We start from the raw sequence: 26529 nt of genomic DNA on the forward strand, positions 1-26529 counted from the left end.
CAACAAGAAATAAACAAGAAACAACATTTTCCCATGTTTGCTGTAGATTAATGGCTAATCCTGTCTGGCGACATAAAGAATTATAACAATGGAGTAGCCAAAAAGAATTTGGAATTGAGAGAATGAAGCATTTGCACTTTGCAAAGCCATTGATAAATTTCAAAACTACAAAAAATAACATACTTTCTGTTTATTAGTATTTTGTATAAGTGGCAGTCCTAATCGTAAGAATCCCTTCACTGTCGCAACAGGAGGAATTCTGTCACCAGAATCTTTATAACATAAAACGATTGAGTGAATTGTTATTGCAGAAATACTCAAGCTGCAAAAATTGTTTGAATGCTGGATCTCATTCTTTTGCTCATGAGCTATTGCTTCTGACCATAGATGAAGGTATGAAATTGGTCTGGTAAATCTTGAACTTCACATTTTGGCCCAGATCTTTCTCCGCCCCAACAGACTAGAGTAGCATTGGCCTTCTCCTGTTCAAAGGATTTTTGTTCTGTTTTAGCCAGAAAAACATGGCTTCAGATTGTGTCAGACAAACTGAAGTTTCCTTCTGTATCCTGTGTGAAGAAAATAGGAGGAAAAATTAGGAAGAAACTGTAAGATTAGAAACAGTGACTTACAATATCAGTGACATGAACAGAAAGTCAACTTCAGGCAATTCATTTTTTGAGAACATCAAGAGAGACTTGACTAACTTATTAAAACGTACAACAATAAAACTTACATTTGCTTTGATTAATCGAACTGAACACTATAAATTGTACAATCAATTTGAGTGAATTCAGTTAGTGCTCATGGTCAAAATTAGGTCCATTGTCTTTTCTTTCTATTTTTTACAATTTGCTCTTTTAAAGACACTGACCATGCGAGCAACTATTGTTAAAACACAATCCAGTAAGTATTAGACTCCAATAAAACTCTTGACTCTGTTATTAATGTTTTCAGAGCGCTTGTTTTTGCATCATCGGTGAGTACCAACAAGTTGATAAATACCATTGTAGAAATTAGACTTTATGCCCCAACTTTCACTGTGCAAAGCAACTATGAACACTTTTCCTTGACACACTGCATGACTCTGTCCTGACTGGTTTTAAACAATGACATCTGAAACAACACCTACATAAAAGTCAAGTTAAAACATCCTGTCATTTTTTTTTTATATACTAGAAGATATGTACACTGAGTAGGCATACCGTTATGATCAGTGATAGGCACATTTTCGCTAATAGTGGAACTCATTTTTCATTTAGAGCTTTGGTGATTTTTGCTAACATTGAAAATATTGTGTAAGTGTCAAGCAGCAAAAAGAAGCTAACACCTAGTTTCCACTAAGCGGTATGGAGCGAGTCAGTACTGTACGCTGTTTTGTCCATCTCCATTGTAAAAGCTGCCCATACAACTGACCCGTACTGCAACATTCTAGGTCCATAGAATAAATGTGCAGTGCAGTCAGGGAGGAGCTACTGGAGTAGCACAACACAGCCCATGGACTGAGGTACAGAAAAACATCACTGCTATGGCAAGCAGAAGACATGTTATGCTTGTTGTACTAGTATGACACAACGTTAGGCCCTTGGGTTTTACCCTGTCTGCCTAATGAGAGTCCAAATGGGGAGAAAAGCTCCTCTGAATACACCAGCCTGCGAACTGTGCTGCAGCTCTCAGTGGAAATGAGGTGCATGGTGATGTTCAGAATACTGCATGTGGAAAACAATAGTAAAACTCAATGTTTGGTTTCACCTTACAAGATTACCTGCAATTAATCACTTCAATTATTATTACTCCAGACTTTAGAACTTTGTGAAAAACCTTCACTTACTCACAATCAGTGGGTTGCTGGTTTGAACCCACATTTCATCCGCCTCAGTTGTTGTGTCCTTAGGCATGAAACTTCAGCTACCTTGCCTGCTGGTGGTGGTCAGAAGGCCTGGTGGTCAGAAGGCCCACTCAACATATAGGTTCACAAATGTGACACACACATTTGGGGTCCTCTAGACTTGATGACTTTCTAAATAAGTACAAGCCATTTAACATTTATCTCCTCATTGAGGAATAAGGACTCTGTCAATAGTCTTATATTTGTTTAGTTATTATTTATAAAGTTACAGCCCCAGTAATTAAAGTGTTAAATGTTAATGAATCCTTGAAAACGCTCTTCTTCTAAACTGTTACAGAATGTTTGTGTGGCCGAGAGCCAAACTGTAATTTTTGCCACTTTTCTCATAAGCAAATCTCTCTGATTGTTTTGTCATAAACAAGCTGCTGATTTGCTTGGAAAATAAATGTAAAAGAAAAAAAGAAATCACACTAGTCTGAAAACTCTGTGGGTCTCTCAGCGCTCCCTCTTCCTTTATCCTCTGTTCAAATTATTTTGTGCCTTAGCTGCAAAGTAGCCCAGTTGGTTTCAATCCTTGCTTTGCTAAAAAAGAAGAATCCAGAGATCTCTGCACATCTCTCCAGCAGCTGCCTGGAATACTCGGCAAGAAGTGCTTCACTTGATTTAACATTTCTTTCAACAGATGCGGACATTTGAGTTTAGGAACGACTTTATTTCCAGAGTGTATAATTTCTGACATGGCTATGCATAAAGTACAACAATCAGTCACAGCCTCTTTTGTTCAGCTATGCTTTCATAGGTTTTTTTTTCATGAACACTGAAAAGTGTCAGAAATGAACATTCTCCCTGTGAGTGTATTTACAAAACCCTGCTGGAAATCAGAGGGTGAGCTGTACAACAAGGACCTCCTACAGGCTGAGCGCTGGGCAACAGAGTTTTGCTTGACCAAAACCAGGACATGCAGGACGGGTAAAGAGCCTATGATGAAAGGGGTTTTCCTCCACAGACTTTACGCCCCTTTACCCTGCTTTTCTTCATCTAACATCAAAGTCAGTTTTATCCACAGACGCTCACAGAAGATGGTTACACCATGGCTGCCGTTGCACTGACAGTATTGCCGAAGGCCGTGTTTACAGAGTCTCTGAAGTTTATACTTAACATCATAAGAAACAAAATGTTCACCTTACTGAATGATTGAACCAGTTAGTATCTCTCACTTCTTCTTCAAGTTTTATGCTATCACGTTTTTTTTGGCACAACTTCATGCGTTGCTGGATGAAGTCACGAGACATTGTGCAGTTGGAGTCAAATGACAGTGGTCTCTGGGTGGGCACTTGGTTTACCAGGACAAATGATGATCACCACAGTTCCACGAAGAGCACCGTGACCCAACGTCTAACAGAGGTTTCCTTCTGTAGCCGCAACACGGCAGCGAACAGTTCCGCGTTGTCAGTACGTTGTTTCTTTGATGATGTTGGTGGAGAAGGTGTGGTTGCTGGAAATGCTGATGGAGTGGCGGGTCAGGGGGTGCGGCTGCTTCCTGGGTGTGTGGCGGCAGGGCATGAAGATGTAGCGCAACGTGGTGAAGAAGATCTGGCGGTAGGTGGCAGACACCAGGTTGTAGAGGATGGGGTTGATGGCCGAGCTGACGTAGAACAGCACGTTGGTCAGCATGTAGAAGTAGTGGTAGAAGTCGTACATGTTGCTGCAAGAATAAACAGAAGAGAGAAGGAAGGAAAGCAAAAATGTGAAATGTTTGGTTTTGACGCACCAGTTGTCCCCCTTCTCACCCTTTGCTGAATGACATTTGACCTCAGGTGCACTTTTTGAAGTTTTTTTGGGAACTAACGGTCTGCCTGAACATTCTCTCACTTCACCGCCGTCCGACCATGATGTCACTGACCGTTGTGCTAAGAGAATAAACATGCTAAATATTTAGCTTTAAGCTTAAAGCTAATAGTTAGCGTTAAGTTGAATATTTTGTTTGAAGTCAAATATTCATCAAATATAGAAGTCAGCTAATATTTAGCTCAGAGCAAAATATTCAGCCAGCTCCAACTATTTAGCTCAGCGCAAGCTTTGCATGCTAGCTATTCACTTAGAGCTAAACATTTAGCTAACATGCAAATTCACTTGCTGATGACTGGAAGTGGACTACCAAAATAAAAGCTGGGGCTTGTGAACCAGAGGTAGGCCCAGCCATCCTATGCCAAGTGATTGCTTGTTCCCATAGGGAGGTAACTTACCAGTGGAGCACACCTCTGGAACAAGCAATTTCTGTCTTTAGTGAAATCATTTCAATGCTCTGATGAAGTGGCTCTGGTACCAATCAGTTGGCCCTGGCTAAGTGAGCAACGGTCCCAGCCTGACCACTCCTGTGAACATTATCTGGCTCCACCGCTGGCTGGTGAAGAGTTGCTCATGTCATGTCTTCATGATTGTTCCATTTCCTCTCAACATTTACAACATTTCAACTTAAAACATAGCATGAACCGTCTTAATGGCGGTACAGATTTTTAATTAATGGATCTCTATAGCAACAGTAATTACACCAGTCTGCCAGCAGGAGTTTGTATGAAGGTTTGTAAGACCTAGATTTTATTTTGATAGTCCACTTCCATTTGTTGGCAAGCAAATTTGCATATTAGCTAAATATTTTGTTTAAATCATTTGAAACTGTGACATTTCTAAATGAATCAAAGACCTGGTAAAAAAAAAAGACTTTGGCAAATGAACTCCCATTACAGGCTAAATAATCCAAATTGTTGTTAATATTTGACTGTGTATCTTTTGTAACACCATACATGATTCCTAGCTGAAATATGTATGTCATTAACAGACTTCTGTACAATCTAGTGACAAACTGATGACATGATCAAACTCATGAGAGTACATCTGATGCGCACAAAGAATCATTAACGGCTCGCCTTTGGAATTTCAGTCTTTTTGACAAAATAGCTGAGAGACCTAAAACACAAATGTATTAATATAATTACCAAAACTAATTATCTTTCAAGTGATCTTTTTGCTCTGATTACCAAAGAGATGACGCTGCGTAAACCAAAAATGCACATTTCTAAGCCCGTGGTCCACTTCCAAAAACACAAGCCATTATTGAAAGGTTTTCAAGATTTAGCCTTGGGATTCCTGCCAGCCACTAACTATATTAATGCTGTGAAAGCAGGAAACCAATGGCAAGAAGATTCTGCACGCTGGAATCTCACAGATACACAGTCACGTACGTCAGCTTTCCAAATCCATGTGGTACAAATCTAATCTCCAGAGGAATGAAAATAGCAGACACATCCTCTCTGTGAGGATCACGGTGAAAGTGTTGTAAAAGAAGTAAATTCATTTGATGCGATCTATTTATGTTGTACCTTATAAATGCTACAAAAAGGTTTAAAAGGAATGGAAAACCTTTAAGTGACTGAATGTATCTCCGATAGAGACTGATGATAAGGAAGCAGGAGATTAAGCTACAGAGAGAAGGGGAGGACATTAATGGAGGAAAAGTTACGTAAGCCCAGACGAATGCTGAGAGATATCAGTAAAGAGAAGAAAATATCATGAGAGTGTAAAATATGATGATAGAGTACACCGTTCACATTTCTTTTTAATTTTGTTCCATTTCAGATCATCAAACACATTTGAACATCTAATAAAGATATTGATGATTTGATTGTATTGCTGTCTGGCTAATTGCAATTGTTCTGTTATGTCAGCTAGTCCTGGCTGTGCTACATGCTGTATGGAGACGTAGAAAAAAGAAACGGTTTTAATGAAGCTGATCAGTGACGTAAGGTAAATGTCAGAATTTATTCTGCAAATGTGTTTCCATCGGCCTTTTAGAACATTAACAACATTGGCTAGAACATTGGCTTTTGGAAAAGCCAAAAACCACCTCAAGCTCACATAAAAACGTTTTGCAAAATTGAGGAGGTTATTTTGAATTTTACCATTTCCCTCGACCCTTCCTAGTGCAATACTTCGAAAAATGTGCATAAAGAAAACTTCGATGGAAACACGGTTAATGACATCTATCAGTCTGGAAGGACTACAAAACCAGTTCAAAGGCTTCACTAGTCCAGCAATTCAATTCAATACGGTTCGCTTAAGTTACAGAGCACTAATTCACAAAAGATAGTTGCCTGAAGTCACAAAAACAAAGAAAAAACATCTAATTTAAATTCAAATAAATACATTCAAACTTGATCTTTGTTTTGAAAAAATGCAATCAGGTATAGTTTATCACTTCAACTGGTAATGAAAGTTTTGCAAAGAAAGCTAGCAGATTGCATTGAGACTTGCGGCAATCATCCCTTCTGTATGAGCATGTGGCCGCAGTAGACAGTTGATTGCATCAAGACATTAACTGTATAGCAATCAATCATACTGAGCGCGCAAGACATGATGATAGAGAGAACTCCCCTCTAACAGGAATGGACCTCCAGCGGAATCATGCTCGACGTGAGCGGTCGTCTGCCACCAACGGCATGGCAAACGACCTTCCAGATAGAAAAACAGAGCATAGACACAAAAAAACACAAGCACTCAACAAGGATGGCCTTCTATGCTAATGAAAAAGTAGAGAGGTAGTGGCAGGAGTAGCAGAGAAACACAGACGCAACAGAAAACTGAGGAATGAGACAAGGTTTAACAGTGAAAGACAGTATCACAAGTCATGGATGCATGAATTATGTAAATAAATAATTACTGTCTCAGCCATGGTAAATACCTTCCACCAGCCAGTGAGAAAAACACAGTTTTGTCAGGGCTTTCCCAGTAATCTGGCTTGGCAAAGCACAGACACAGTGGGTCCGTCTGGCACCGGTCTGGTGTTGGGTCAGTCTACATGTGCAGAGGGAGTTTAGCCACTTCTGCTCAACAATGGTAAGAGGAAAGGGTGAGAAATTTGGACAAAATGAGAACAAAAAATTTAAACCTTGAGAATTTTTAACATGATGTACAAAAACATCTAAAAAAGATCCTTGTGTATTTTACCGTTTCATGGTCATTTATGCTTTACGTCTATTGCTTCTCTTCACTGTGTATGTAAGAGCAGATGAGAGTGACTAATATTAATATTCTCAAATGCGCTCCGTTTGATTTAATCAGACAAATTATATTTTGATGGACTAAAACTAGAGAGAAAGAGATGGAAAAGGCAAGTGAGAGAACAAGAATTGAATCTAATCAATAAGATGTAGCTCTCCTGCTTCCATTTTTCAGACGCTTTTAACCGATGACTCTAAAGGACTTCTTTAGTCAATACTTAAGTTCATTTGTGCATATGTTCTTTTAAAATTATGAATATAAGCAAACATACGTGGGTCTAAAAACACTGATGCCCTGTTGGCGAATAAGCTATTGGAGATGGAAGCAAAAGAGACTGAGGAAAAAAAACCCAAACCAAAGAAACAAACAAAAGACTACTCACTCTGACCAGTCGGAGATGTAGCAAAACATGAGGCGACGAGCGTGATAGGGCAGCCAGCAGACCACAAAGGCAACGACCACAGCTCCTGAACACAGGACAGAGTTGGGGAGAATCAGATGCCAATAAACAGAATGCATACATAAATCTCAAACGACAAAGTGAAAAGTCTCCCTTTTAAACTATGAACAATGTTCGGATGATTGGAGTAACAGTGTTCAAGAATCAGCGATGAGCAAAGCTGTGATTGAGGCAGTAATAATAGAGATAATTATGACCTTCAAGCGTTTGATTAAAAAGAGAAACAGGTCACACCCCCATGTCCAGATGCACCAAAAACCCCGGAGCCTGCCCTTCCAGAAAGAAAATTACTTGTAATTTGTATTTGATTGTAGATTAGCTCAAAAGGCAAAGTAATTTGAAGCCAGCCGCTATTTTTGAAGTTTGAATGCTATCCAGAAGCACAGTGCAGTGATGTTCACTTATACCCCTCGAACAAAAATAGATTCAAGTCAGAAAAAAGTTTCAAATTATGATGGCATGATAACTAGAAAGGATTACTGTCAAATGTATTTGATGAACTGCAAAGAGCATTACCGTCATTTTCTCTTGTTCCTCTTTTTATTATTTAATACAAGAATGTTCTGCCAGTGTCAACCTCCTGCGCCACTGACAAAAACCTTTTTACATCAGCATTCATTAGGGATAGGGGACACAAATGCAACTACTGTGATTTTCACAAACATATTTTGTACAAAACTTCATAAACATAAAACAGAAATATATAAAATGTACTTAAATTCCCAGACAAATCATCCACTAATCCAAAGGTGTCCAAAGATTTTCTGGGCCTTCTATGGATTACAATAAAATCCCCCATGAATAAGAAAAAAAAAAAATCAACTGGGCACACACATCGTTCAACCAGACATAACGACATTGTTCAACTTTGTCTGGTCCATTTTGTACTTTTATAAAATATAGGTACAAAATACCTATATTTTGTATTGGTTTATACACATATTTTGTTTTTAAACTCCACTGAAGTTTATTTCACACTTCAGGTTGCAACAAAACACACTACAAACCATCTTTACAGTGAAACACTTTTGTGTAACTGTTTGGTTTTTTTTCCCCATTCATCCATACCGCTCCCCACGCCCTCCTGCAATGGCACTGCGCCACACATAGGGGGTGCGCCCCACACTTTGGGAACCACTGCACTAATCTATCCATTTATTGTCACCCACTTACCAATTGCAGGTTCACAAGGAAACCTTAGAGATCTCTTTTCCAGTTGACAACTTCCCCTACACCTTTCACTTTCGTCACCAGACCAGACGGTACTGATCCACATAATTATCTTTCAGTCCATTCTACTTTCACTCACAAATATCAACGTCTTTAATAAAAACACTGATATGTAACACAAATAAAATTAGGCATGGAGGAAGTAGAGGGAAAGTAACATACCGCGTATGATGCTGCCGTATGAACTCCACACCATTCATTTTGGCATGCATAATGTCCGTGCAAAAACATCAGCACTGACATCGTCACATCCTGAGCTTTTATAAAGATTTATAAAACCCATTGGAGATGCAGCAATATAAGGGGTTTGCTCCACAAACAGCTTAGCTTCCCCACCTTTAGACTCCACCTAATACCTGTTAGGTGAAATTCCCTGGACATCCAGCCAGCAGTCTCTGTGTGTTCTCTGGCCTTTCATGTCGAAATAACAAAAAAGATGCACTGCGTTCAGAACTCAAGTAAAGCAAAGAAAACAAGTTCATATTGGTTACGGCTCTGGGCCTTCTGGGCTGGGTTGCAGGTGTCTTGTTGTCTGTCTTTGTGCTCCTCCCCTTTATAGGTGCTGCTGATTTGTTCATTTGGAGCACAGAGCATTTAAACCTGGCCGTCTCCACCTTCTGGGTCGCCTTCGGTGTCCACTCTGTTCTTGACGCTTGTGGTGTTTTGTTGCCAGGCCTCAGCTCCCCATCCTTTTGCACATTTGCGTTTGTCTTTGTTTTTGCACCTCAACACTTGCATATGCACTATAACACATCCAAGCATTTGCATTACGCCACTGATACTGACATCCACAATCCATTGTTGTTTGTCTTAATAAATATTCCTTTTTATGCACTTTAACCACTGCATGGTCTCCCGTTTTGTTATGACTTTGAGCCAGTCGGAACAATATTCATTTAGTGACATCAATACTAATGTTTTAACTCAGGAAGAGTTCAGAATATATATAATATAATATTTTGTGGAATAACCATGAGGTTTTAAAAGGGGTTCAGTGCAGTCATCTCTTAATTTCTTCCAGAATGTATCATATCTTTGTCTAGATATGAATTAAAGAAATAAAATGGCACAAGTCTTGCTGGACGTATCTGCATCCTATCTGATTTATTATAGCTGTTACTCTGAGTAGCCCGTCCTTCCAAAGCAAATATCCTGGGACTATTTAGGATTTGAGAGCCAGTAATCACTTAAACATTAAGCACTCCATCTCCAAAACTTAATAAAGACAGTCTCTAAGAAATCAACTTCCCTGCCTCAGCTTTGAAAGCAGCTATGTAGGGGGCATACACTCTAAAATGTGTTTTTGGTTGCAGCTCATTTTATGGACCTATTTACATTAATCTCACTTTATTCTAAGTTTTGCTAACTTTATTCATTTAGTATGTTTAACAAATTTGGTTGGTACATTTGATTATATAAAGTGATTTGCTAGTAAAAATGAAACAAAAACGTATAAATTCAAATAGGGAAATAGTTGAATATGATATAACGTTTCCAAAGTGTTTTCCAAATGCCATCTCTGTAATAAATAGGTAAGCATGCCATATGGTGGATCCACCCATTAGAAGAACTTGCTGTCTTTTGTTTTACTTTAAATCACCTCTCAAATTCAGTCTTCTTTTTTCAGTAGGACCCAAAATCCCCCCCTGAACAGAGCAGCGTTTCTCAGTTCCACTGGTTCTGCTAGCTTCCTCTGGCTCTGTTTTTGATACTCCCTACAGATTGCAAAGTCACAGCTCAGGTAATGTGTAGCGCTTGCTAAAATGTCAGCACATCTCAAAAAGCCAATTGCCTCTTTTTCTACTACCTTCAAATACCAAAGAACATGAGCTGATAAACGTAGCGGAGTGCTTGAATAAATGCTCCTGAGGTAAAAGCAGTGGAACCTGAGCAGCATGAATACCGAACGTGCTTCCATGTGCAGCCCATCAAAAAAAGGGCAGGAAGTAAATGTTATTTCTCAGGATGCTCACAAAGAGATTGAGATTGGCAGGTCACACCTCAGCATTTGGTACGTCACTATCATTCCCCACCAATTGGTCTCAACTGGATATTCAATCAACACATACAGAGTAAATGATGTTGAAACTATGGCAACCCATGCTCCAGTCACACATCTATGTCAAAATTACGAACCTCTTGATGCACCAGAACAGCTTGTCTGCTATTCATTGTGGGGTTTTTGTACCATATGGCAAAAACTCCAACTTGGTTTGAGTAAGTGTTGAGTTAAGAGGTTTGATGGCTCCATTTTTGTAACTGGCACTCAAAGCAATTTTATGCTTCAGAGCTTAACAGCTGTCCCTTGAAGAAATTGAACAGCCTGTTGGTAGATGAACCTGACATAATAACTATTACCTTCTTTCTCTCTCTGTCTGCTGGATGTGTTGGTTTATGAATAGTCCGTATGCAGAATTGCACTACACAACTTGTTGGTCTGCTAAATTAGAGGCATTTCAGGGTTTCCCTCCGTATATTAAAAACTCAGTGGGCTTTACTTGCCCCCCACCAGGCTAAGCATTGTTTACTCATTTTAAATAGTTTTTTTTTATACAGTGATAGCAAAAACAGGTGGAGCGCTAGATAGTGTGGAGGTTAGAACGTCAAAAAAGTAACCTTCCATATACGGTGTCATATTTGTCCCACCAAATAACTGATGTGAGTGCATATATTTTTGTGTACAAAGAGTAATGTATCGCATGTGGATTCACATCTCAAGCGCTTGCTCAGTCACAGGATTCTCTAACAGGAGTACATCAGAAATAAAGGGACTGAAGAACTGGGGGTGTTAATATTAATGTTAAAAAATTTCTTTAATGTTTTTTTTTTTTAAATGTATATCTAAGAATGCTGTGTGGGAGAAAGAATTACAATTTCTGTGAGGGAAAACCCCGAAGGGATTAATAAAACTTTGTGTCTGCGCCTGATAAAGTTTGGGTCAGTGAGCGACACCGTTATTCAGTAACAGACAGAACTCTGTTAGCTAGTCAGAGTATTCATCGGCAATAATGCTTTTGCTGTCCAACATTGATCAGCTCTCTACACGCCATATAAAAATACTGTTTCATGTTGTAGTTTTGGATTTAATCATGCCTCAAATTCATTTGACTCGCATTCCCTATCATATATTTTTCTAAAGCACATATAAAACTAATCCACTATTTTTTTTGTTTTGTTTTTTGCAAAATCCACCCAAGTCACACTTGAAATTTTCATTAAAAGGCTCCAACTTGTTTAATCTGACAGGAATCTTAGCAAATCTAATGTAAATTCAAAAGGATAGAAAGAAAAGACGTGTTATGAAAGCTCCATAGCTAAAATTCAGACGTCCAGCTTTATTATTTTTTGTGAAGGGTTTGTTGTGATTGCTTGGCAATTAAAAATCCAAAATGTCCAATTGAATCTAGACAAACTGTCTTGATACAGGAGACAGTATTAGCAATTATAAAAAAAAGTTAATTATTAAGATCACTCAGGAATATATGTTCATGTATATATATATATAGTTAAATTCTCATAATTTAGAAAAGATTTTTAGCAAACACTGTGACTTTTAGTTGACAAAGATCCTAGCTGATGTTATAGGTAAATGTGGAAATTGGACCAAAAGGTGAATAAAATGACGCATTTGCATAAACACTTGCTTAACTGGGAGGTCACAGCATTTTTTCATTTTTATACCTCTACTCGCAAAAAACAAAAATATTTATTTTAATTGCAGATAATATATGTCACACTGAAGGAGACAAATGCTTAAAATGTTTTTTCTAATGGTCTCCTTTGTTGCATCCCAAAAGCCTGATATTTAGTTGTCTTCATAATATCTGTAGACCGGTAAGAGGGTAACTGTGGTTGGGACAGGAAGCAATACTCATCCTTAAGGATTTCCTCCATAAATTAGCATGTGTTTGGATTTGAGGACACAGGAAGAGGCAACTTCCCTGCAAACAAACACAGAGAAAGTGCAGCTGAGATTGTCTTTCTAAAGCTTACGGGCATTGATATCATTTTCTGAACATGTTTATTATTGTCTCAGATAATGAAGTAAATGGGGACTGTTGCTCCACCAAAGACATGTTTCTCTAACATTACCCTGGATATTGAAGTAACTGAGAGGAAGTGAGGCCCGACCTGCTCTGAGGACAGAACAACACACTTGTTTTCCAACACAATTATCTCCTTTTCCTAATAAAACAATTAAAATCCATCATAGATTGACGAGTCCATCAATACTTTTCTGACTGGTGAACATACTTATGTAGCCATGCTCTTAATTGAAAACTAAAAATGTTAAAGTAAGGAAACACTAGAGACAGGATAGCAATCTGGATTGACAACAAATGAATAACAGTAAAAAAGGCACTGCTAAAAGATAATAGAATAAATAAATGGAATTCTAATTAATTTGTATTCAGACTAAAACTAACATAGCTAATGTTATAAATAATAAGAGTGAATGTAGTCCTTTAAAAAAAAAAAAGAAGTAATAATGTAAAAAATTAATGGCTTTTGATACAAAAATATCAAAAATTGCTGCAGCCGTGACTAGAAGCACAATAATAAAAGTATGCTTCATTGTGTGTTTTGTTCAGAAAGCTGTCTGGGAAAAACCTGAAGGGTCAGCAAAGTTTAAAGGATAAAAGCAAAGGAAGACCATTAACACGTTTTGAAATCCGTAAAAGCATCTTCAAATCAATCCTGAGACAAACAGAAAGGAAGTGCAACAAATTGGTAAAAGGTGCAAATATTGTTTGTTCTCTGTGGTGATGCTCAACATTGATTTGGCCGTGGTTTGAAGTGAGCTCACTATGTTTTTCTCGGAAAATGAGACAAAACATGGGCCAGTCCATTAGGTAACACACTCGTGGTGCGACCGTGTGTGTATTACCTAATGCAGCTGCTTCCCTGAATCATTAGGAAGCTATGAAGTAGGTTCACTTGTTCATAAAGCCATTACTCATAATCTTTGCATTGATGCTGCTGTAGTTTTGGCAACAGCACAACATAACGTGCAAGATCATTGTTTTCTCATTAAAGTTGAAAATGATCAGGAAAAAAAGCACCAACTCACTGCCACAAACTTTAATAAATGCATGTTTTTAGATCTTATTGACTTCTTACTTCGGTTAGTAAGAACTGAGATAAAAAGCGCTATATACTGTAAATAATATTCCCATTCTAGTTGACGACTGGAGCCCATTTTTACTGTATTTCTGTCCTAGCCAATAATAACAATAATACTCAGTTGAAGCTGTGAGAGTCCATCTGAAATCACCCATCAATCTAGAAAGCAAACTGATTGCTTTAAAAGAGGGAAAAATCAAAGTGTTCTTGTGTTACCAATGGTTACCTCCAAGAAAAAGCATGGAGCTATAATTGGTTTGTATCAAAACTGCCTCAGATGAAGGAAACTGCTGCAGATTGTACTTCAGCTGAAAGTTTTCTATCATCAGGAACTATAAGTTAAGGTGTTTGCTTGACGTGAGGAAGGATTCAGAATGTCCAAGAGAATCTGTGGGGAAACCTTGCTTGAGAAATCTAAAGATAATCATTTGTCTTGAGATGAATAGATGACATCGTCCACGCAAACTGGATTGAGCCAAAGTGTAACTGATGAATCTAAATGAACCGTCCGGCATTCCGGGTTATTAATTTAACCAGTTCATTGACATTGATCAACTGCTGCTGATTGAAGTTTTGCTCTGCCTCTCCAACAGTCGGGACACTAAAAGACTAGACACGGTCAAGCATGTGAGGAGAATGAATGAGTTTAAAAAAGAAAAGTACATAGATTCCATGAAGACAACCAAAAGGGAAAAAAAAGGAAAAAAATGACCTCAATAATTCAGACTGTTTTGTCGAAAGATGACTGATCGGCAAACGCAAAAGACCAAGATAGAGAGACTCCGGTTTCTGTCTGTCCTTGTAAAGAATGAAAGGAAAGAGCTTCTGTAATAATTCTATTACTTTCTTTTTCTAACAAATTAAATTACCTCTCTTACAGGTTAGAAAGAACTTGGCATAATTTCCTGGAAATCATAAGAAGATATTTGGACTGGTCTACATTCAACTGAGACTCAAAGGTCTACGCTAAGAAAGTCCTTGATTAACTTAAAGGTGCTCATTTAAAGAGGACATATGCAAAATCCACTCTGTTGTGTACTTTGAATATCGAGGAAAGCAGAAAAAGTTTAATTTAGTTTTGTCTAGATGCTGTGTACATTTCTTTCTATTCTCTTTTGGGTCAATCCATTCAGTTTTCTTGGTTCTCTAATATTCTTTGAACTATTACGTCTCCGTAATTGAACTATTCCGCTAAGGAAAATAATGGACTTCCGGCTAGCCAATTTCACAAATCCGTCATTTTTGTTTCTCCCAGTGATCGAAGTTCAACGTGTTCTGTGTCTGCTGTTTTTAATTTTCTGTCACACTGAAGTGTTTCAGATAAAAAAAATCACTTAAACATAAATATGTACAAAAAAGCAAGTCTGTTCCAGTGTACAGCAACAACTGCAAGTGCTGCATCCCCAGAACTAGAACCAAACTTGGAGAAGCAGCATTCAGCTTCTTTGCTCCACAAATCTGGAACAAACTTCCAGAAAACTGCAAAACAGCCGAAAAACTGAGTTACTTTAAATCAATATTAAAAATCCTACCTGTTTACAGCTGCCTTTGAACCACAATGAATGAAATGAAATATTCTCCAACAAATATAATGCTTATTGAGGATTTTGATAATGGCAATCCTCTTAATGTAGGGTTTACAACTGGTTTGCTCAGTTGTTGACTGCATGGTGTCTTTTTTGACTTTGTGTTTTTATGATTCAAAGCACTTTGAACTGCCTTGCTGCTGAAATGCGATATACAAATAAACTTGACCGCCGGCAGCATGCATGCTTTTCCCGCTCAGCATGCGCAGAGTTTATTCCCCTGAAAGTTTTGCAGCTAAATTTGACTCCTCAATCAGGCACAGCTAAAGGAGCAGTCCGAGTAATGACGACCACGACTCGCTGTTTGAGACATTCTAAATGCTGTGAACAGAAAGAGAGAGGGAACAGAAAGCAAAAGTGAAAACATTTTGACGGATACTTGTTAGTCCTAAGAACTGCACAGAACTCTGCTCTTCAGAAGCGTACGTTTTTGTTTTTTTCCCCCCACATACAGTCATGTAGCTTTCTTTACGCAGTCGAATCTTTTCTCATCTACGTCGATCATGGGAGAAGAAGTGGAGGTGGTGGAGGAATATAAATACCTCTGTGTTTGTATGGGCAACAGACTGGACTGGAAATGCAACCGCAAAACTGATGGGACAACGGAGATTGTATTTCTTAGGAACACTTAGGTCTTAAAAAGGCTAAACAACCTGGTGACAAATACTGGTTTGGTTCTTTTCTTCAAACTACACCGGAGCATCTGGAGATTATTGTGCAAAGAAGAATTATTTATGAAATTAAGAAAATTACAGTCAACCATGAGCATCCTCTTCATGAGATTACAAAGGGAGGCACCGATCCATTTTTCCGTTGAGTAAATCTCTGTTCAGCAACAGGGGAACATTTCATCCCTTTCCTTTTCTATCCAAACTGATTGTAAACACAGCATTGCAGGGAGTGAACATAGGAAATAACATTCCAATACTCTGTCATTTAGTCATTCGCAGGAACAAGATTCTGTAGTGGGCGCCTAAGCCTCACCGCTAACAGCATCATTAAGATATGCACAAGATGTTGTTTAATGTGTGTGTGTGTGTGTGTGAGTGGGGGGGGGAGGGGCTGTAGGGGTGTGTGTGTGTGTGAACAGATGCAACAGCTGGGGCAAAACCAACCGATCCATCAATATGCAGGTCAGCAACTGCGTTTCCAACATTGATCAACACATTATTCCCAATGTGCCAACAGACGCAGGGAAGGTTCGTATTATTTCATTTCATGCAAGTGTTACAGTTTCCGTTCACTGTGTTTACACAGCGTGCGGGGGCGTGCATGTGTGTGTGTTCATGAGCTCCACTCAAAGACTTTGTAAATACACTTCGCACGTCCCGGTGGGAAGAACACACAGCAAGCAGATTTAAGCACTGACTACACACATGCATCAAAGCAGAACAGAGACGAGACCGGTGAAGATAATTACTCGATTGGGCAACAGCTAAACACGTCATTTGGGACAGTTATTAATCTGCCTGTAAATGTGCTGCTGATACATTTCTGAATAGAGTCAGCATCTGTGGAAAAAACAGAAATATAACAGCAAATAAAAAAAATTACTAAGAGTTCAGATACCAAGAATGTACCAAGAATGTTATCTCATCCTAATTAGGTGACGACATTGGTTCAAAACAGAAAAAAATGAAGAATTTGTTTCCTACTGTTCTTGTTTAGCTATTTTTCTAAGCTGACATTGCATGATCAGGAAGATACAGGAACTAAGACGAACCTGAAGCTGGTCTCCAATTGCAGCTTTCGATTTGGGAAATGGCTAAAGGGCGACTCCACCTAATTTTTCACTACCTTCAGCATCTTTAAACTACTCTAGCTAAAAAAAAACTACAACACTTAGACCCTACAAACCTGCACTGGATTATTCTCAACTAACTTTTTTCATTTGCTGTCATGTTGCAAATGGCAAAGCTGTATTTTATAGAGATTTCTTGCCAAAAACCAACTTAAAGCAGAACATAATGGTAGCCTGGTAAAAAAAAATCCAAAAAAACCTTGTCTTAAACTTCACTTCATCCAGAGGCTCTCAGCAGAAACGATTGTGTCCTGGAAACATAGACTCTGTTGGAGTTTGAATTTTTACCTAATTGCTAATGTGACGTATGTGATGCACCAGTTCGACGTTAAGAAGCTTACTATAAATTGCCTGCTCTGTACACAACCCCCCTCCACTGTGAAGAGAGAAATGGCAATCTGAACGAGGCGGCTCTTGATGATAATTCAATATTTGGAAGCGTGGCCAACACGGACTGAATGGCTTCGTTCACTTCCTCCGCTGCCATTGCTAAAGCTACAGGCAGACTACAGTTCTAAAACAGTGCAGAAAGTTGATGTCATCGTTCATGACTTCTCCTTCTGTTTGCTGATTGGCTCGGTCAAAAATCGACTGAAGACGTCCGAGTCAAGGGGAGAAAGCCCAGACTGGGCTGAAAACCAGAACTTTTTCTCGAGCGTAATTGCACAGGGCACAACAATGGTCATGCTAACATAATGGTGAAGTGGATAAAAAATATTACATGGTCTCTGACAAGTGTGCCGTCTGCTAAATTCAGCCTCCCTGGGGAAATTCATGATTGAGCCACATCTAGTTGCAGCTACAGCTGCAGGTCTTGAGGGATGTGCCACATTCAGAGAGATGATTTTTGCCCACATTTCTGTAGAAAATAGCTCTCACATTTTCAGCTGGTCATTTAATCATGAGAATACATTATAAAGTACAAATTGTGCAGTCACCAAATGGCTCTTAAAGGTCTTATATTTCCGAACAAACACATTACCTCTAACAAGGTAACCAACTGGCTGGTTGGCTAATGTGTTAGTAAAAAAAAAAAAAGTCTTCCTCTGAATAAAATTAAAAGATTAGACCCTTTCAGCATGTTCTATTTCAAACTCTACCTCACGTCTCCTTGAGGTAAATCCTTTTAACATGGACCTTAATTTTGTTCCCACTTCTTATGCAAAACGTGTTTTAATTTGGTTTAATTAAATCACAGGAACAGCATAAGTGTGAGGCATTCAAATGTCGTTTCCATCTCATTTCGGTGTCGGTGTTGATGCGAGTCCACAGCTGCTCGGTGAGGTCAAACAACCTGAAGTAAATTATTCTAAGTTTGTTTGCGGTAACAGATTAAAAGGAAATTTTAGAGTCGTCCGTGATTGCTGGGATTTTGCAGGAGATAAGTGTACTGCTGCCAAGGTGAGATTTGAACATCAACATATTTCACCATAGATAAATTGGACCCTTACTCACTTTTACTTTACAATCTCAATCTTAATACAATGAATGTCAAAGGGCTCCTTATGAGCCTTCCATGGCCTTTGCTTCCAGGTTTTTTCTCCAGATTCGTCCTGTATATGTCGCTTATTCCTTTATGACTGATAATGAAAACTGAGAAGCAGAGGGTGTGCTTGGCCTTGTACATCTTCTCCCAACCGCAGGAAATCAATTTCTCATTTCACTCTGCAAATTTACAACCCTTTTTTTTTTGTTGGCTGTCATTGTTGCTAAATATGCAGCAGTTACATGTTAAAGTATTCTCACTCGGACTAAAAGAACATTTTTGAAGAGCAGATTTAATTATTTAATTTCAAAAATACAGTTGCAAAACTAAGAAAAAAAAAGGTTTTTTTTTTGTTTTTTGTTTTTTCATTGACATAGATGGCCAAATCCAATCCAGAATTTTGCACAATTGTATGCAAAGCACTTTCTGGGGGTTTTTTTATTTTTATTTTTATCAACGCATATATAATCAAAGTCTTTCGAAATAAAGATTTGTCTCTCAAACGGTGCTGGCAAGCAAACGTTACATCTCTGTGCTGTTTAGCTACATTTGAACGAAGCATCTTGATTGTGTTTTGTGGGGAAACTATTTTTATGTCTAGGTTTTAAAGACACTCAAAAGTGATATAGTAGAGTAATAAAGATTAAAAACAATAGTTGGGTCTTGAGTAGAGATTTAAAAGTGAGTTTATAAAAACGCCTTAGTTCCTCTGCCAGAAGACAAACATTTTTATGTTAGCTTGCAAGGTAGACCATATTTAGGTTGTAGATTTAGTTTTGGATTGGTAAGAGACAAATCTACAATCAGAAGCCAAAGAAGTTGTGAAAGCTGCCATATACATGAGAATGTCTTTGCCCTGGTCTGTTGTCAAAGCTAACTGCTTTGTGAACCAAGTGCAGACATGGAGCAGAGAGTAGTTATTACAAAATAAAAAAACTAGTCCAATATGTTATTAGCATCTTAAAGGAGGTCTGAAGTCTTTGTGGATTTTGGCGATCAGTGGTTGTGGTCTCTTCAAACACCAGCGATCCATAGAGGATTCCTGGTCTGAATGCAGGTTGAACAGTTACTTTCCTGTGCCCAGAATTTCAACAGGGCTTCTCTGCAGACAATACAGAAAATATAAAAGGAATTCATGGGCCTGTGACAAGGAATCTTTGACTGCTTCGTTTTCACCCACCTGTGAGAGTAGCGATCACACAGACATAGACTTTATTGTTATTCAGCTGCACATTTACAATATATGTGTTGAGAGAAATTTTGCTGAATGCCAAAAAATGAAAATGCCAAAGATTCATTGTAGAGCCAGTTCTTACCTTACTTACATTTCAAATGGCTCCCACCATTTTCTCACACTTTGATTGCGAAACATTTTCAACTAAAACTTGTTATACCTTAAACTTATGATTTGCTTTTGATAACTAAAGGTGAGCACAAGAATTCAAAAAGACGCAGTTGCAACAGTTGAGACTTGAAAGGAAGAAGAAAATCTGCCACCTGACGACAAAAGTATTTTTGATGTATTCAAACGACTTTTTTGTGGATTTTTAAGTTTTAGCAGTTTGTACTTACGGAGGACGAGAACTCCATGGCGAAGCGACTGAGCGCGGTTGGATTCCACTGTCATGTTCAGCATGGTGGGATTTCCTCTGGTGATGGACATGCGGTGGTCTTGCTCGGCTTCCTGGAACATCCGCAGCAGCTGATTGGCTATGACCCCATTGAGCACGGAAATGGCAACCATCGGCAACACAAAGGACAGGAATGCATTTACCTGTTTAGGAAAGGGCAACATGTTAAAGACTGGTTGAGTTAATCTGGACAAATACTAGGTGACGTTATCATTACTCAGATAACAGTTAAGACCACAAGTTTGACATTAAATAGGACAAACCTTTTTCAGTACCAAGTCAGTAAGCATGATCAAAATAATCTATACTGGCTATAAAAGGGAGAATGGTGAGGAATATTTTACATACACCAACACATTTACATGCACTAAAAGTGCCATGCCTTTAATCAAATGCTGGAAGTTTGTTGAAAATAAGTTGGTCTTTTCAGGTCAAATTAATGTTTCGAACAGACAATGGCTCTGTGTATACAGTCAAATTAGTTTGCAAAGTGGCTTAAGGACAACAAAGTTAAGGTTTTATGAATAGTCATTACAAAGCTCTGATTTCAGGCCAATAGAAAATTTCTGGGCAGAAAGCAGGAATCTGGAAGCCAGGCGGCCTACGGCGACTTATTTATTCAATTCAATTCAGTTTATTCGTATAGCGTTAATTCACAACAAATGTCTCAAGGTACTTTACAAAAAAATACATTGCTTCAACTCAGTCATACACACAGTCCAAACAGAGCAGTAAGCTATCAAAGTAGCTTAAAACATTTCTATACAAGGAAACGCAGCAGATTGCATCGAGTCACTGACCGTTACACCAATTGTTTCAGGAGGAAAGAGTACAAATTACAGCAAACTACTTTACACTGTGAAAGGATGCCCAAAATGTTTAACACAAGTTATTTAGTTTTAAAGGCAATATTATTGAATATGAAAGAAATGTACGTCGACTTCTGACTTTAGAAGATAGCAATAAAAATAAACAAAAAAACCCAACATGTCTCTTTGTTTTAGCATTTAGCTGAATGAAAAAAACAAATTTCTTAAAAAATTAAGAAATGTTTTTATTGGTTTTTCTTCTTGCTGGCTCCTTTTCAATCAAGTTTATTTGTGTAGCACATTTCAGCAACATTGAGGTTTCAAAGTGCTTCACATAATAAAAATCACAAATATAAAGTCAAAAAATATAGCATAACTAACCATTGAGAAAACCAATAAACATTACATTTTGATGAGTGCCATTGTCAAAATCATTAACACACATGAACTACAAAAGGTTCCTTTTATTTCTGCCACTGCTGAAGACAAAACCCCTGATGCGATCAAATACAATAACCAATGAAGCAGCGGCTCATCACGCTTTTATTTTGAAAACCGACACGCAAAATGAAGCAGTCACTTGACCCATGCAATGCGAGGCCTCGTTTGTTGCCAGTCACGTGGTTTTCAACGAGACAACACAAGCCTCGAAACGGGGTTTCATCGGACACGCCCCCTTATTACTCGGTACAAGCCTCGAAGCCTGGCTTCAGATAGCCCATCACTACAACATGCTGTACACGCTCTCATTTTCAGTATTGCTATTGTCATTACTATAATTATGATTTTTCTTTTCATTAGCCTGAATTTTTTTTGCCCCCCTTTTCTCCCCCCCAGGTTCTTGGTGTTCAGTGTAAATGACCTTACTAGTATTTTGTGTTTCCTCATGTAAATAAGGAGTATTTGTTGACATGACAGTCTATACTTTTATTGTGAAAGGGCTTGGAACGGAAGGTGACAAACTAGACAATTAACCGCTCGGTCATGGCGGAGAGAGAGCGCGCGCACGGGTCGGAGCGAAAGGGAAATAATTACGGAGTAATTCCAACTTAGGTGTAGACAATCAGTTAATAGGCGCTTGGTTGATGAGGGAACAATGTGAGTGTTTTGTTGTGTAAATATATGTTTAGTTTTCCTGCGGAACTTGTAGTTCGCTATTGAGTGTGACGGTTTTGTTTTGCCACTAGATGGTGCTAATATTCTTTGGTCAACGGTCAACAGTTGAAATACGTTGTATTTTATTTCATGACACAGGGATGTTAAGAGTTTAATAAATACGTGTATTGTAACACATAATTATAGCATGAAAAATTACATACATATTCATTGTTAAGGTAAAAGGTTAGAACAACACTGTTTGAGTTACTAATGGTATTTTATTTGTATATTTTGTAGCTCTTACGGTGTGATCACACACAAAGGCTGTAAAATAAAGGACTGTGAACCATCAGTTTGAGAGACCATCCTTTCAACCGGGACGCTACATTCAGTGTGTGATCAAGGCAGGCAGGACAAAAAAATATATACATTATGTTACACAACGTCAAGTTTTGATTGCATTTTTTTTTAATCCTTAATAACTCGGCCTTAGTGTTGTGGAGTTGGGTTGTTTCTGACAGCTGACAATCGTTCACTGGTGAAAGGCACCAGCCCTCCATGACCCTGGCAAAGATTAGCAGAGTGAAGAAAATAAAAAAGCAATTTCAATTTTAGAGGGCGTCTGCTTCAGGTTTGATCTGCAGTTTTTAGCAGCTGTAGGAGAGGTGGGTTGGTTATTAGCAGATTATTTCTCTGAAATAAAGACTGGTGTCAAATACAACTTATACATCAGTAATGTTTAATGTATTTCGTGGAGAACAACAACAAAATACATTAAAGATTGAGGTTGTAGTGAGTCAAAGTGAGAAAAAGCTGAAAGGCGTTGCTGCTGATGGATACTAACAAAGGGCATGTGCAAAGGAGATTAGTGAAAGCCAAGAAAGAAAAAGGACAAGAAGGGGAGGGAATGAGGAGGTGAAGCCAGACAGGAGTTATGGCAGCTACGATGAAGCTGGCTGTCTGATTAAAATGTGTACAGATGTGTCAAAATTAGATTAGGCATCTGCGTAATCAATGCACCTGTAATAGAACTTCCCATCATTCCTTCCCGACAGCATTCCCTTAAATACATGACTCAGGCGCACGCTCAGACGGACTGATGGTGTTTTTCAAGGGGATAATCATGGATGAAAAATGTTAATGGCCTTAATGAACAAGGTGGCTGACTTCAGAAGTTTTCCTTTCCTCCTGGGCTCTGATGACTGATTGAAGCTGATAGAGAGAAGAGGGGGACCTGCAAGGTGAGCTCTGGCTTCTCTGCGAGTGCCAAATTCCAGATGAGTGGGAAGAAAATCGCAAAAAAGCAGCCAAGAAAGCTGATAGATGTGGATAATTAGGAATGAAGTGGAAGAAAGCTAGGATTAGACCGATTTAATGGGTGGAGGATGAAACAGCAAGCAGCGAAAATTAGTGTTTTTTTTTTTTTAGATTTTACATTCATTAAAAGAAAAAAGTCAATGGAAGGTCAAAAAGATTTGAAATGGACCACTACTGGTCCCATTAAGACTTGAATGTCACTGTCACTGAGTGCCAGCAGACATCTGGGAGTCATAAACACCGATTACTTTATGGGTTCAGGAACCATTGGTCTGATCTGTCACTACAGATTTATAAGGAACTGGTTGTGGGTCATCATGTCTTCTGTTGGTCTCCAACAATAGCTGCATTTCCACTGACCGTAAACATGTGGAATTACGAAAATAAAACACAACAATTTTGAAAAAACTAAAGTTTTTGTGCTAGGATGAGGCGGTTCTTTTGGCCCTATCGAAATGATTGTCTTTTGCAAAACTGCAATGGAAACACATTTTCCACAGCATGAGGCACATGATCAACATGCATGATTTTAGTTTAGATTAGTTTCTTATTTACTTGAAAAAACGCAATTATGAAATTGCATTTTGTAGACTTCAGTGGAATAGCAGTAAAGTTTTGTGCACATTGGAAATGCAAACTATTCTTTAAGGAGAAGGAAACAGTTGTCTTTTACTTAATAAAACACTTTGTATTTAATTATTGTTCGTTGGAAACAAGAAATAGACATAATTAGAATCACCAGTGAAGAACAGATGTGGAAAACAAGGCAGAATTAAAAGGAAACAACTAAGGAACAATAAAAGAATCTGAGGAGGACGCCGGCGGAACAGCAGCCTTGGAGGACACCGGCAGCGTAGCAGACACCTAGGAGGATGCCGACGACAGAGTAGAAACCTTGGGGGACACTGGAGGTAGAGACGGAATCTTGGGGATGTGTCCCATCCTGGCTGACCTCCAGAGCCTTGTCGGAGACCAACGGGCCTCACTATTTAGTCCTGAAGGTCAGCCAGGAGACCAACGGGACTCGCTAGGAAGCCCTGAAGGTCAGCCAGGAGACCGACGGGACTCGCTAAGAAGCCCTGAAGGTCATACGGGAGACGAAGGGTACTCGCTAAGAAGCCCTGAAGGTCAGACAGGAGACTAACGGGACTCGCTAAGAAGCCCTGAAGGTCAGCCAGGAGACCAACGGTACTCGCTAGGAAGCCCTGAAGGTCAGCCAGGAGACCAACAAGGCTTGCAAGGAAGCCCTAAAGGTCAGCCAGGAGACCAACTGGACTCGCTATGAAGCCCTGAAGGTCAGCCAGGAGACCAACTGGACTCGCTAGAAAGCCCTGAAGGTCAGCGAGGACACCAACTGGACTCGCTAGGAAGCCCCGAAGGTCAGCCAGGAGACCAACAGGACTCGCTAGGAAGCCCTGAAGGTCAGCCAGGAGACCAACAGTACTCGCTAGGAAGCCCTGAAGGTCAGCCAGGAGACCAATGGGATTGGCTAGGAAGCCCTGGAGGTGAGCCGGGAGACCAACGGTACTCGCTAGGAAGCCCAGAAGGTCAGCCAGGAGACCAACGGTACTCGCTAGGAAGCCCTGAAGGTCAGCCAGGAGACCAAGAGGACTCACTAGGAAGCCCTGAAGGTCAGCCAGGAGACCAACTGCACTCGCTAGGAAGCCCTGAAAGTCAGCCAGGAGACCAACAGTACTCGCTAGGAAGCCCAGAAGGTCAGCCAGGAGACCAACGGGATTCGCTAGGAAGCACTAGAGGTCAGCCAGGAGACCAACGGGACTCGCTAGGAAGCCCAGAAGGTCAGCCAGGAGACCAACGGGATTGGCTAGGAATCCCTGGACGCCAGCCCGGAAACCAAAGAGCTTCGCTATGAACCCATGGAGGTCAGCCAGGAGACCAACTGCACTCGCTAGGAAGCCCTAGAGGTCAGCCACGAGACCAACAGTACTCGCTAGGAAGCCCAGAAGGTCAACCAGGAGACCAACGGGATTGGCTAGGAAGCCCTGGAGGTCAGCCAGGAGACCAACGGGACTCGCTAGGAAGCCCTGGAGGTCAGCCAGGAGACCAACGGTACACGCTAGGAATCCCTGGAGGCCAGCCCCGAAACAAAGAGCTTCGCTATGAAGTCTTGGAGGTCAGCCAGGAGACCGACAGGACATGCTATGAGTCTCGGAAGGTCCTAAGAGGATGCCAGCGGCAGAGTAGAAACCTTCGGGGACACTGGCAGCGGAGCAAGTACCTTGGTGGACGTCTTTATGCAGAGTGGGAACCTTGGGGGACGCTGGCAATGGAGGAAGTACCTTGGTGGACGCTGGAGGCAGAGCGGGAACCTTGGGGGATGCTGGTAGAAGGGCAAGTACCTTGGGGTACGCTGGGAGCGGAGCAAGAAACATTGGTGGACGCTGGAGGCAGAGTGGGAAACTTGGGGGACGCTGGAGGCAGAGCGGGAACCTTGGGGGGTGCTGGCAGCGGAGCAACTACCTTGGTAGATGCTGGAGGAAGAGCGGGAACCTTGGGGGGTGCTGGCAGCGGAGCAACTACCTTGGTAGATGCTGGAGGAAGAGCGGGAACCTTGGGGATGTGTCCCATCCTGGCTGCCCTCCTGAGCCTTGTCGGAGACCAACGGGCCTCACTATGAAGTCCTAGAGGTCAGCCAGGAGACCTACGGAACTCGCCACGAAGCCCTGAAGATCAGCCAGGAGTCCAACAGTACTCGCTAGGAAGCCCTGAAGGTCAGCCAGGAGACTAACGGTACTCGCTAGGAAGCCCTGAAAGTCAGCAGGAGACCAACAGGACTCGCTAGAAAGCCCTGAAGGTCAGCGAGGACACCAACTGGACTCGCTAGGAAGCCCCGAAGGTCAGCCAGGAGACCAACAGGACTCGCCAGGAAGCCCCGAAGGTCAGCCAGGAGACCAACAGCACTCGCTAGGAAGCCCCGAAGGTCAGCCAGGAGACCAACGGGATTGGCTAGGAAGCCCTGGAGGTCAGCAGCAGACCAACGGTACTCGCTAGGAAGCCCAGAAGGTCAGCCAGGAGACCAACGGTACTAGCTAGGAAGCCCTGAAGGTCAGCCAGGAGACCAA

The 26529-nt window shown here is 40.2% G+C and overlaps 1 protein-coding gene across 2 annotated transcripts in view; it reads right to left on the minus strand.

Moving 5' to 3' along the window:
• Positions 1-2537: 2537 nt before the first annotated feature.
• Positions 2538-26529, minus strand: part of ntsr1 (neurotensin receptor 1 (high affinity)) — a 50019-nt gene continuing 26027 nt past the window's right edge. Inside the window, exons 2-4 of one of the 2 annotated variants that reach the window (XM_028024022.1) lie at positions 20164-20275; positions 7287-7371; positions 2538-3551 (exon numbers count right to left, since the gene is read on the minus strand). In XM_028024022.1, the coding sequence (XP_027879823.1) occupies positions 3296-3551; positions 7287-7371; positions 20164-20275 (453 nt within the window). In that variant the 3' untranslated portion in view covers positions 2538-3295. Of the gene's footprint in view, positions 3552-7286; positions 7372-20163; positions 20366-26529 lie in introns of both variants that reach the window. The other variant, XM_028024015.1, reaches the window with a different exon arrangement.

The sequence above is a fragment of the Xiphophorus couchianus genome, chromosome 1 (assembly GCF_001444195.1).
Source record: "Xiphophorus couchianus chromosome 1, X_couchianus-1.0, whole genome shotgun sequence".
In the NCBI taxonomy this organism is placed as follows: domain Eukaryota; kingdom Metazoa; phylum Chordata; class Actinopteri; order Cyprinodontiformes; family Poeciliidae; genus Xiphophorus; species Xiphophorus couchianus.